Raw genomic sequence first — 12922 nt, 5'->3', positions numbered from 1 at the left:
CTATTTGAGGCAAGGCACTGTAGGCAAAAAATTGTTTTCATGCACTATTTGGCTTTTAAAAACATATTATTTCAGACTATTGGAAAGCAAGAATCTAAAATACATTTGTAAGTGTTTATTTTATTGCACTTGTTCTATTTCCATAGATTTCCTTAGTTTAGAACAATATATTGCATAGATTTTAATATAGATTTCAATTATTTACAATATTCTCAAACTGAGCCAGAAACTGCCACTTTAGTAGCAAGCTAAGTTTATACATATGGCCCATTTGATACACTGCGGTAATTCAAAGCGCTTTACAAATAAAATAATTAGAAAATAATCACAGCATAAGAAATAAAAGTAGCATGCATGCTTAAGAAATATTAATAACAATGAAATGAAAGCTATAATGATTAAAAACGGATTTAAAACAATTAAATGAAAAATAAAATGATTGTAGTGATAAACAATGGATTTAAATTAAAACAGAGGATGCATATAAATTAGATATGACCTCATTTGCATATTTAAACCACATTTCAGAAAACTCTTAATCCTTCACGTGATCTAATTTATTTTTATTCTTAATGTAATCAATAAACCTAGGAAATATGGTGATATCTAATAGTTAAATTGTTTATCCTACTCACCACGGATGTTTTGCCTTAAACCGTGTCGCTGTGATGTCATCCTTCTCTGTCTGCGCTATATTCTATTACCATTTCCTGTCAATAACTTTGAAAGAATGACTTACGGCCCATTCACAGATGCACATTTAGTGAGAATTTGAGCCTGTTTAATTTGTAGATGGCCATGTGTCTGTCAGAGGGGCTCAGCTAGGTGGGGTGGTCATGAGGGGGTCGACTGCATGAGCAATACTGCCGTAATCCTCTTGATGTAGGACTGTGTATGTCGGGCTAATACAATTAGATCTCGTCGGTTTGCTTTGTTGGATTCACGTAACTAAATGTTAGTCACTCACAACGTAACATTAAAGGTTTCTTGTCCTTTTGCCTCAACACTGAGCTTTATTCAGTAGTATATACTGCAGATCACATCTTTATATAAAAAGCAAATGCTCAGTAAATAAATGTGTTGTCCAGGAAGTTCTCATGTGTTCACACATGAGGTGTGAACCTCCGAGATTTGAGCATTTCATTAGGACTTCTTTAGTTAGTTGATATATGACATCCCTTGTAAACAGGCACACCAGCATCTGTAGCCTCGTTTCTTTGTGTGTGCGTCGTGTTACGCATCCAACTGTGTCAGTAGTTCAAGCTTCTTAAGGTTTCTCAGGGTCTGTAGAGCATTAATCCTGGTTTAAAGTCAAGCCTGGAGTCACTGTGGAGTTTCTGGCCTCAAAGATTAGTTTTACGAATAATAATACAAATCTAAATTCAGTCCGTTGGGAATTAAAGTGTTTACCAGGCTGCTACAATAAGAGCTTACATAAAAGAAACAGTCACTGGATTTGCTATAGACTGAAAGGCATCAAATCTTAGATCGTTAAAATAATAAAATGAAGGCAGTCTGTAGGAAGTAAACAACATATGCTTCAGCACACCTGTATATTGTGCTTCTCATATCGGATTTCAGATTTATAGGCCAATAAATGTCACTAAACAAATGTTTTATTCTTAATGGCTTTTAGATCAATTTACTTGAGAAGCGAAACTATTTAAGATAATAAATCTTGTTTATACAGTATATATATATATATATATATATATATATATATATATATATATATATATTGTCATTGGTATCAAACTGGCAAATAGTTTTTCTTTTACACTTAAACAGCTCTAATTATAAATGTAATATACATTTAAAAAACAAGCTTTAATATCTTATGCAGTTTTGGTTCTCAAGTAAATGCATTTTGTTTACAAAATGTTTGCACGTCATTATCTTGAAGAAATATAATATAAAACATAAGCTTGATAAGTAGTGTAAAAAATAATGAACGATTGTAAAATACAGGACTCAATGTCCTTCAACTGTCTGTTCTATGTCTTTCCCACTGGAAATTATTTTTATGAAAAGTTCAGCTTTTGGCAGTGACCTTCATGAGGCTCTCTGGTCTCATTGTGCATCCATAGTCCTCATTACAAACTTGTTCAGCACAGGACGTGTGATGTTGTGGCATACTTATGGACAGTTCAGCGACACCTGATCTAATGTGCAGCCTGTTTTTAGTTCTTTGGGCCTTTGTGTCCAAGAGTCACAGATTTCAAGCCGTCACTCGCATTATGGTGCTTTTTCTCATTCTTATGTTTAGCTACTCTGTCCCAGATATCATGGCCCACGGTCATTCCTGACCTAGATGTTCAGCACAACCTTAAATCAAGACTATACTTCCTAATGCCTTAATTCAAAACAGCCTGGACTTGAGATCAATGCAGTTTGGCTTGGCCAGACGTTGTGAACAAGGCACTTTCTGCTTAATCTTTAAGTGGGTTAAAAAAATGCAGTTGTTAAGTCATTATTATTATTATTCAGCACATACTCAATGTCAAGAAAATAAGCAACACTCACCAGGGTCCAGGTGATGCTCATCAGTTTCTGGAAGTGATGTTGTGGTGGAAAAACCACAGCTCTCAGGATTTCATGACTAAGCGCTGACAGACCTCCCCATGTTTCTCACAGCTCATTGCCACAAGACTCCAAAATGCTTTGAATAAACCAATATATGCTGGAGAGGCAGAAAGTCTGGTGAAAGCCTCTAGATCACTCATTTAAGAGCCCACATGGTTTGTGTGTGGTTTGGGGCGACTGCGAAGAGAGCAGATGATGAAAGGTATTCAGTTCAGGGAGTTATGAGGAGAACGTTTCACTTATTTAGCTTGAGACACATGCTGAGTTTGTTAAAGTGTGGCTTGTTCTGTACCAAGATTCAGGTTCAGTGTGGCTCAATGCACAGGCTGGCCAGCAGAGCGCGCTAGACTCCAGTGCGTGTGTTTGTACAGTTTGTGCACGGGTGTATACCGACATCCTCCCATGCCGGGCTGAACGCCAGACCTCTGAATTAAGTAAAGTCCTCACATCTCCATGGAGACACGAACACTTGAATCCCAGTCCCTTGTATGCGCTCGGTTGGGTTCGCTCTTATCTTCAGCTCTTTAAAAGCCTTTATCGCATAACCATGTCATCTTGACAGCTATGTTTAGGGCACATTAGTGACGTTTGTTAATAAAATGCAGCACACTCTTTGCATGGCTAATTTTAGAGCGCAATATTCTCATCGCCTCCAGAAGCAAAGTCAGGGAACAAACCTCATTACCTTTGAGGAGGAGGCTTGTGTTTGCTTTCTGAAAGCGTGCATCTGGCTGAGGAGAAGATGATCAAACGTTTGACCCCTGACTGAGTTGTTATTTTATATTATGTTTTTTCACAGCAGATTTATTTACTTTGTCATTCAATTCCATTCACTCTGGGTCAAAATGGATAAAACTCTTTGTGGCCAAAGATTGAAAGGTTTGTGGCATGAAATCTTGGATATCCAAAAGATATAAGATTGAGGCAGTAGCAAGTAAACAAGATATCCTTCAGCTCACCTATATACTGTTCTTCTCGGATCAGATTTACTGGCCCTTAAATGTCATGCAAAACCCTTTTTTCTGAATATACTTAAAGCAAGATACATTTACTTGAGAAGCAAAACTATGTAAGATAATAACCCTTGTTTTCAGAGACTCTTGGGTAGCACTTTATTTTACAGTCCTGTTCCTCATGTACATACTATATACTTATTATAGTAATTACAATAACTATATAATAACTAGGTACTAACCCTGACCCTACCCCTAAACCTAACCCTACCCCATTTAGATACCTTGTATTACCACTTTGGATAAAAGCGTCTGCTAAATGATTAAATGTACATGTGAATGTACCAGAACTTTCTTAGATAAATACACTGCAAGTACACTTGTCAGTCCACCGGCCTGAAATATTGGCTTGTTGACTGTGTTTTCAATGCAATGTTTTCTGTATTGTGTATGTGGCAGCTTACATGTTCTCGGTTGCCGGCGTGGGCACTGGTGTTGTTCCGGTACTTGTTCTCTTTCGTCTCTGGCATACACTATGTTTGGAGGGCAGAGGGGGTGGGGTGGGATAGAGAGAACGGGGTGTTTGGTGACGTCAGTGTGAACACAGCATCTATGCAAAGCGACATATGGCTGTGGAGGAAATCCCCACGCTGGTGATTCCGTCACTAAATTCCCAAAGAACTTATATAATATTTCTCTTATAAACAATATTTTAAATATTAACATTATATAGAAAAAAATGTGCGGCAAAATATCTTTTGAAGATATCGCTGAACGTTCATTTCACCATAGTAAAAGTTTAATTCTGACACAAGTACATTTTTCATCTCAGTTTTTTTAATTCATTTAAAATGAGACAGATCTGCTATTATTTTAATCTGCAATCTGTTATCTATCAGTTTATGATCATTTATTGTTTTTTAATGCTTTGATAACTAGCAGAAGACACTAACCAGTTTTAAATTCACTTGAACAGATGGAGCATGTTGTAACTGTGTTACAATGTACTATTCTATAACATTAGCGATGTCATTTACACTATTTACTTGACTGAATTTTAATGAGAAACAATGAGAAACAGGTTAATAAAGACTGACAGTCAATATTTGGTCAATTTAATGTAAATGTAAAGCATTTTTTTTCCCTTTATATTGGTCTTCCCAAGCATTGATTGCAATGTGTTCATTGTCAAACTCTAAAATCTGATTATTTTGAATTCTTACAAAATGCCAATATTTCATTTTATTTTATTTTTTCATGTATTTTTTTTCATTCGATAAGATAACACTTTAAGCTGTCACATGGTTATGTTACAACTTGCCCCTTAGATGTTACAATGTACCCCACCTCTGGGGCATGTTGTCACATGTCACATCCATTTTTTTGAGGGTAGATAAAGAGAAACGCATATGAAACAAAATTACATTTACACTATGTAAGTGTAAAACTGTGGATAAAAAATTATATTCTGAACCCCGTGTGGATGTACACAGGCTGAGAAAGTCAAAAAGTGTTACTCTGTGCCCCGCTTTCTCCAATACAATCTTAAAAATAAAGGTAAAAAAAGATTTTTGTAAAGATTCCATTGAAGAACCATTCTGGGAACCACAAAGAACCTTTCAGTGAACAGTTCTTAAAGAACCATTTTTTTCTCAGTGTGAAGAACATTTAAACTTTTTTTCTAATTTAAAGAACCTTTTGTGCAGTGGAAAGGCTCAAGGGATGTCTATTGAGTAACATTTCTGCAAGAGACCTTTAAACAGCCAAAATAAAAGACAAAGAGGTTTGTGAAAAAGTGGAAGTGATATTCTCCGACAGCTGTTGTATGCAGGAGCATCTGTGCAGTGCCCGACCTGAGCTGTTGAATTAATCCACTGATCTATAGCCAGTATATAACAGAAAGATATGGACTGCTGTTCTCGGACCAGTATCACGCAAACACATGACCACACGTCAACCATCCTGTCACACTTTTCTAATGTGTTGATCAAACTTTCTTAAATGAGTAAAACTCCTAGATTCTTGATTTCATCAGTCAATTTCAAAGGCTTTAACATAAATAAATAAAATATAAAAAATGTGTTTATGCATTTGGCAGATTGTTTTTATCCAGGTAAACATTTAATCAATTTCATGTTTTTCAGGCAAATATTCTGACTTTGAATTTCTGCGTCCATTTTATACTTATCAAATCTGCAACTTAAAAATAAAAAAGTTTTAATTATTTAAAAACAATACCATCTGTCTTCTTCCTCCCTCTCCTTTTCTGTTTTTACAGTTTCATGATGTGGCTGATTGCATAAATTATTAATGCCATTGGTCTGCATTGTTTTGCTAGGCAGCTTTTGTTATTGTTGTATATTGCTAACCTTGCACGGAATCTGCTCCTGCAGAAATCCTCAGCGGAATTCAAATGGCCCACATTTGTAAAATGCTACAAATCCTTTGGCCCCAACACATTTTACCATATTTACAACCATTACACAGATTCTCCTTTACAAATCCGCATAAAAATAAAAAAAAGAAGTGCACAGATCTGATATGGGCCTACTTATCCCACACGTTTGTAACCTCACAGCATAATCGTGGCATTAGCTTCAAATATGCATCTCTACTTGTCCTTGTGCCAAATACAGTGAGGCTTCCCATGAACTTGGCCTCTTTAGATATTAATGCATCACACAAAGTTACATTTTAAGAGGGGATCACAGCCTGTCACTAAATGGCATCAGCTATCTTAATAAAGAGTCAGTAGTCAGGTGAGATGAGACCGCAATCCTGCAGTAGTTCCTCTCATTGCTGGGTTAGGTTTTGTGAGCCAAGTCTGTGAATGGCACAATTGCGTGATCCACATTCATTATTCTGGAGACCCTGAAGCTGTGGCATCTCGAAGGCTGTGACTGGTTACACTCTGTGGCTTTTTCCTGGGAGCCAGGGTTTAGTAACACACTGTGCTAGGTGGAGCTGTTTGACTCATTATGAGCCCAATTGCGAGAGGTCGATTTTTTTAAAAACCGTTGTGTCAACTCACTGACTGCATTTGTTTCCAGATTCTTGCAAAACCCTCTAAATCATTCATCGACAAGTTTGAGATGGCCTCTGTTTCAAACCTTATAACTAGACCGCAATATATAGGCACACTCCAAATGCAAAGTCTGCTCCCAGCAGGTAATGAAGATGCATTTTGGCCAAATTACAATCATGCAGCATTGCTTATATCCTGCAAAACAAAGTTGAGGAAGATGTTTCATTCATTACTTAAAAGCATCAATAACCATTCTATCTAAGTAAAAACAAACTATTTCAACTTATGTTTATGTGCGCTTTGTATTCTTGTGCAGTTTGGAGTATAAGTAGCAAAACAGCATTATGATTGTTTAGAGAAAGGGCATTAAATCAATCATTTTTGAGGTTTCCTTTCAGTATTGATGTCGCCTTAGATAACAGCCACAGTTAGTAAACAGTAAGGACTTTTTGTGCTCTGCTCTTGTTTCTTAGAAAAACTGGCTCAGACTGCTTGTCAAACACTCTTTCGATTATAATGATGCTTTTGTAATGACATTTTTCTAGGACTTAAAAGGAACATAATCTGCCGTTTGACATTCCTGTGGCCTGATAATTCATTTCACTGTGATTTCCACAGAACTGAAACATAATAAATGTTTCTACTGTTGGTCATCTAACATGTATACCTCAGAAGAACATTCCTCCTGATCTGCTGTCCAAAGCTTGACAGTGAAGGAAGACTTACCCCATTGGGAACAGGATCACCCTGAATCCTCTGTTGCCTGTGAAGACAAGTTTAGTGTACGCTGTTGATGTTGTTTTTGGCTCGATTAGGTTTGATCTAAATGCAAAAGGAGGCATATTCAGCTTGTTTTGGTCATTAAAAAAAGTTTTTCTAGAGGTAGTCTCACGTAGCCACACTTTGTCCACTTTGAATGGCCAAGGACCGCCCGAGAGGCCATGGCCTTAATGTTTCATGTTTTTACAAGTGGGCCGCCAAATTATTTCCACAATAGGCTACTATTGAGTCAGAGACACATGCATGCATGCTTCCATTAGTCACCTTAAATGTCTTTCTCTCTTCACAGACTGGACATGAGAAGCTAACATGGAGGGACAGAATGCCTGGATATTTAATCAACATTTCCTCCATTCTGTTCATGGTAAGCCTTGGGCTTCCTGTCTGGTGCAACGTTTTTGTGCTTGTCCATATTTCATTTCTCTTCTACTTCTACTTGTGTTCCTTTTTCCATGTAGTTTGGAGTGACTTTCTCTGCCGTCTTCAGTGTCATCATCTACCGCATCACCATCTCTGCCATAATGGCCATGAGTCCGGATCCAGACGTCAAGTCCAGCTTACGGGTGACCGTCACGGCCACTGCCGTCATCATCAACCTGGTGGTCATCCTCATCCTGGATGAGATCTATGGCATGGTGGCTTCCTGGCTCACAGAACTGGGTGAGGTTTTACCACATGCCTCGGTATTTTTGCTAAATTATGACTTGTACTCAACTTCCCTTCTTTCTGATGTCCTTCTTCTCTTATTTGCCCACCCACTTGACATGCATTTTTGATTGAGCCACTCCAGGGACACTGGAGATAAAGCAGCTTGTCAGTTAGCCATCACCAAGATTTCCTTAAGAGACGTTTTAATAAATGAGAGTCTCTGTGGATATGTAGGGAAGGAAGGAAACGGAGAAAGCATGTGTTATCATCTCATGAATAAGATAGATTTTCCTGTACTTCTTTGATTTTCACTCTTAAAGTCTGACCACATGCAGCCTGACTCACCCTGATGCTTTAACCTACTTCCAAACTCACCAAATCATGCTTTATTAATATATTTGACAAGACTTACTGGAATTTTGGATTTGTTTTTTGGAGTCTAATGGATGCATTGAAATCACTGTCTATCTTCTTTTGTGACAGATTAAGATTTAGGGAACGCCACAAACCATTTAATCCCATCCCAAATGTAACCATATGGTATTCTGAAAAGCTCTGTTTCTCAACCTTCAAACTACTGGACAGAAGTTGCTTAAGAGAAACATGTCGGGAGAAATTTCCAACCCGCTTCTACTTGTCAGAACAACAAGCTTTTGGATCGGTGCGCAGTTTATCCAGAACATCTGTTTAAATCCCAAATCATTTCATTCGTTTGTCGGCAGAGATCCCAAAAACGGAGACCATCTTTGAGGAGCGTCTGATTCTGAAGGCTTTCCTCCTGAAGTTCATGAATGCCTATGCGCCCATCTTCTACGTGGCCTTCTTCAAAGGGAGGTATGTGGACCGGTCCAGTCCCAAAACAGGATTGCTCAAATCCACCAGTTATTGATGCAGGAAGAGAAAAGCACACAGATTCACACATACTCAGCCTCTAGCACAGTAAACCTGAAGTCTGACTGCGGAAAAAACATGTGACGCTTACTTGTAATTTGTTTTGTTTGTTTACAGGTTTGCAGGCCACCCCGGTAACTATGTTTATGTCTTCAATGACTACCGTATGGAAGAGGTGAGCACGGTTTACCGTTTGTTGCATCCTGTGTGATTGTTAGCACTACAAATTCATGTTCAACATTAGGGCTGCATGACGAGTCAAAAAATATCCCAAATCGTGCTGCGGCTTACTGCAAAGGCTGAAGTCTGATTTAATTTATGCACAGGAAAGCGAAGAACTGTGTTCTTGTCAACAAAAGAGCCTTCCACCAAAATAAAAGCTCAGTTTAATTTGAAAACGAAGAAATTAAGACTGGCAAAAATAATAGTATTGTAATTTATCAGTTGTACCAATCAGTGTTATTTTTGTATTGTGATCATTTTTACTGATATTTTGAATGCATTTTTACAATCTGCACTGTACAGTAAAGAGTAAAGTGATGTTTTAATGTAATTAATGTTTTAGAATTTTGTTTCTTTCATTTTATATTTACAGTACAGACCAAAAGTTTGGAAACATTACTATTTTTTTATGTTTTTTAAAGAAGTTTCTTCTGCTCATCAAGCCTGCATTTATTTGATTTAAATTACAGAAAAAACTGTAATATTGTGAAATATTATTACAACTTAAAATAAAAGTTTTCTATTTGAATATACTTATATATTCCTGTGATGCAAAGCTGAATTTTCAGCATAATTACTGCAGCCTTCAGTGTCACATGTAACATCCAGTCTATCACGTGATCATTTAGAAATCATTCTAATATTCTAATTTATTATGAGTGTTAGAAACAGTTCTGCTGTCTAAAATATTTGATCAATAAAAGGTAAAAACATCCTTGCTGAATAAAAATATTGATTTTATTTAAAAAACTGAAAAATTACTGACCCCAAATTACTGACCAGTAGTGTATATTGTTATTACAAAATATTTGTATTTTAAAAACATAGCTTTTTTTTTTTTTTTTTTTTTTAATTCATCAAAGTATCCTAAAAAAGTATCACGTTCTGAAAAAATATTAAGCAGCAGAACTGTTTCCAACTTTGATAATGAATCATCATATTAGAATGATTTCTAAAGGATCATGTGATAATGATCCTAAAAATTCAGCTTTTGCATCACAGAAATAAATGATAATTTAAAGTATAATAAATTAAAAAACAATTATTTTAATTGTAATAATATATCACAATATTAAATTTTTTTCTGTATTTTTGATCAAATAAATGCAGGCTTGATGAGCAGAAGAAACTTCTTCCAAAAACATTAAAAATAGTAATGTTTCCAAACTTTTGGTCTGTACTGTATGTGTATAAATTTGACCCCCCCCCCCCCACCAAAAAACATCTTGCGACTGTACTCATCATGACACGGTCAAAACAACTTTTCCGTTTCTTCCCAGTGTGCTCCTGGTGGCTGTCTGATTGAACTCTGTATCCAGCTCAGTATCATCATGTTGGGAAAGCAGCTTATTCAGAATAACATCTTTGAGATCGGCATTCCGTAAGTTCCCTCTCCTCTTTGTGGATCTCATAAAAACACGCTCTACCACTTTAGCTTTTTTATCTGGAAACCTTAGAAAGATCATTCCTTCAGTGAAACGATAAACACTGTTCCTACTGAAGTCGGTTTATAGACCAGGAAATCCCAGGATAGTGAGGCAGGCTTTGCTCTCACTTTCTGCTCTGGTGCCTTTCTGACTTATTTTGCAGTTTTTTTCTTTTATTCAGTTTCTTTTGCTCCCTCTTTGCATGCAGACAAACTTTCTGACACGCCCCTCCTTGTAGACTAATAAGCTGGATTCCTGTCTCATTTCACTTGTTTGCACAAGTGGTGCATCACGTCATTAATGAATGGTTAAAATGCAAATCAGTATGACTGATGTTGATGGCATAACATGGAATAAAGTCTTTACTTGCAGCACATATAAAAAGGCAAATTATCACCATTTGGGCTGCAAAGTGCCTGTGTGGCATGCATGCATTAAAGCATGAGCAGACGACTGCAGAAATCTGGGACGTGATTTCCCCTGGGTGGCGAAATGGGTGAGTTGTGGACTTTCCGTTTTGCGGAAATCCCTTTTTAGCCTATATCTCCTCATCCTTCACAAGAACACCAGTTTTTTTTTTCTCTATATCCTTTTCCACAAAGATTGCTTTGAAGAATGACACATTCAGTTGCTTGTGACCTATCTGATAAACATGACTGCTTTCATTTATGATTTATCATGACAGAGAGTGTTTTATCTCCACATCTTTGTCACGCATTTCGGTAAATTTAAATGAACGTGTGCAGCTAGCCAGAAACACTCAAAGAACTGAATGCCTCTTGTTCCCGTGCTGTGCTAAGCTTAATCACAGAGTCCAACCCTAAAATGTCTTTTTATGAGCTACAATAGCAACTTGTTGCTGAGTTGATTGACAGCTAATCCAAATAACTAGTCCTTTATGGCAGCTCTGTCCTTTTTTGCTCTTCCTCTCGTTGTAAACCATGTGTGAGCATGTAAAACACTCCTATCTTTGGCATGTTTTGTAAAGTTGTCATTGCAAATGTACTTTCAATCTCTCAGTTTTTACCTCAGAGTGCAAAAGTAGTTCTTTTAAGAATGCAAATTGAAAAAGCAATATGGCCCATGAGAGGAGTACTGAGTCAAACCCATTTTCCCGTTCAGTTCTATAAATATTCACAAAAGTGGACTTTGGTGCAAATGTACCATGATGAAGGTCAGAATGACTTGATATCCCCTCACGCAGAGACCTGACCTACTTAAACAATCTAATCTCCCCACAGACCAATGCTGTAATACTATATTATACTAATGTGCATGCTAAAAACAGAGCCGTACACGTTCAAAAGGGACAGTTCGTCAAAAAATTAATTCCATCATTTGTTCACCCTCAATTTGTTTAAAACCTGTATGTGTTTGTTTCTTCTGTTGAGCACATAAGAAGATATTCTGAAGAATGTTTGTAACCAAACAGTTGCTATTGACTTTCATGGTACGGAAAAAATACTACTGAAATCAATGGGTACTGTCAACTGTTTGGTAACCAACATTTTTCAAAGTATCTGCTTTTGTGTTCATGTACAACTGAAGAAAGAAACTTAAAGGTGAATAAATGATGACAGAATTTTCATTTTTGAGTGAAAAAACAGTTGATGGTAGCCACTGACTTCATTTATTATGGAAAAAAATATGGACGTCAAGGGCTACTCTTAGTAACAAGTATCTACTTTTGTGTTCAACAGAAGAAACTCAAGGGTGAATGTGGACAGACTTGAATTTTTGGGTAAACAAACTATTTTTGGTAGTCATTGTCTTCCATAGTATGAAAAAAAAAAAATACTATGGAAGTCAGTGGCTACCATCAACCGTTTGGTTAACAACATTCTTCGAAGTAGTTTCTCATCTAAAGAAAGTAACTCGAGTGTGAATAAATGATGACCGAATTTAAATTTATGGGTGACCTATCCCTTTAAAGTCTGTTTTAGTTGTCATTGACAAGTTGTTGTTCACCAATAGGATTTATTTGCATGTGACTTCATGAGCATTCTCAAATGCAAATGCATTCCAACAGCTGGTGAATGAGAGCTTTATCACAGATGGAGGAAAGCACTTATGATACAAAGGTGTGCATTAAAAAGTAATGTGCTGGAAAAGGCTGTAGTTTTGGAGACTAAATAATGCAGCAGATGCATTTGGAGGGTTTTATTGGGAGCGTTAATAGGCTATAGACGGATGGACCACATGGCCCATTTCGTGCACTTGGCCAGTCCAGTGTAAGCTGTCATGCTTTCTCTCTTGCTTTTCTGATGAGGATTCTCCAAACACAAAGCCTCAAACCTACAGTAGAGCGATATCTGTGCACATTCTGTCTGTTTTAATGACTTGGAATAAAGCCTCAGGTTAAATTGGATCAAAATTATGTTGTGATTGTGATT

The 12922-nt window shown here is 36.9% G+C and overlaps 1 protein-coding gene across 2 annotated transcripts in view; it reads left to right on the top strand.

Annotated features, from left to right (window-relative positions):
- The window catches only part of LOC113073662 (anoctamin-1-like), a 37520-nt gene that overhangs the window by 14877 nt on the left and 9721 nt on the right, over positions 1–12922 (top strand). For both annotated transcript variants that reach the window (XM_026246484.1, XM_026246485.1), the window contains 5 exons: positions 7631–7705; positions 7800–8001; positions 8712–8823; positions 8998–9055; positions 10383–10483. In XM_026246484.1, the coding sequence (XP_026102269.1) occupies positions 7631–7705; positions 7800–8001; positions 8712–8823; positions 8998–9055; positions 10383–10483 (548 nt within the window). The remainder of the gene's footprint in view (positions 1–7630; positions 7706–7799; positions 8002–8711; positions 8824–8997; positions 9056–10382; positions 10484–12922) is intronic.

The sequence above is a fragment of the Carassius auratus genome, unplaced genomic scaffold (genome assembly GCF_003368295.1).
Source record: "Carassius auratus strain Wakin unplaced genomic scaffold, ASM336829v1 scaf_tig00012740, whole genome shotgun sequence".
NCBI classification, from domain to species: domain Eukaryota; kingdom Metazoa; phylum Chordata; class Actinopteri; order Cypriniformes; family Cyprinidae; genus Carassius; species Carassius auratus.
Note: the sequence above shows the minus strand (reverse complement) of the source record. Positions and strands in the feature narration are given on the sequence as shown.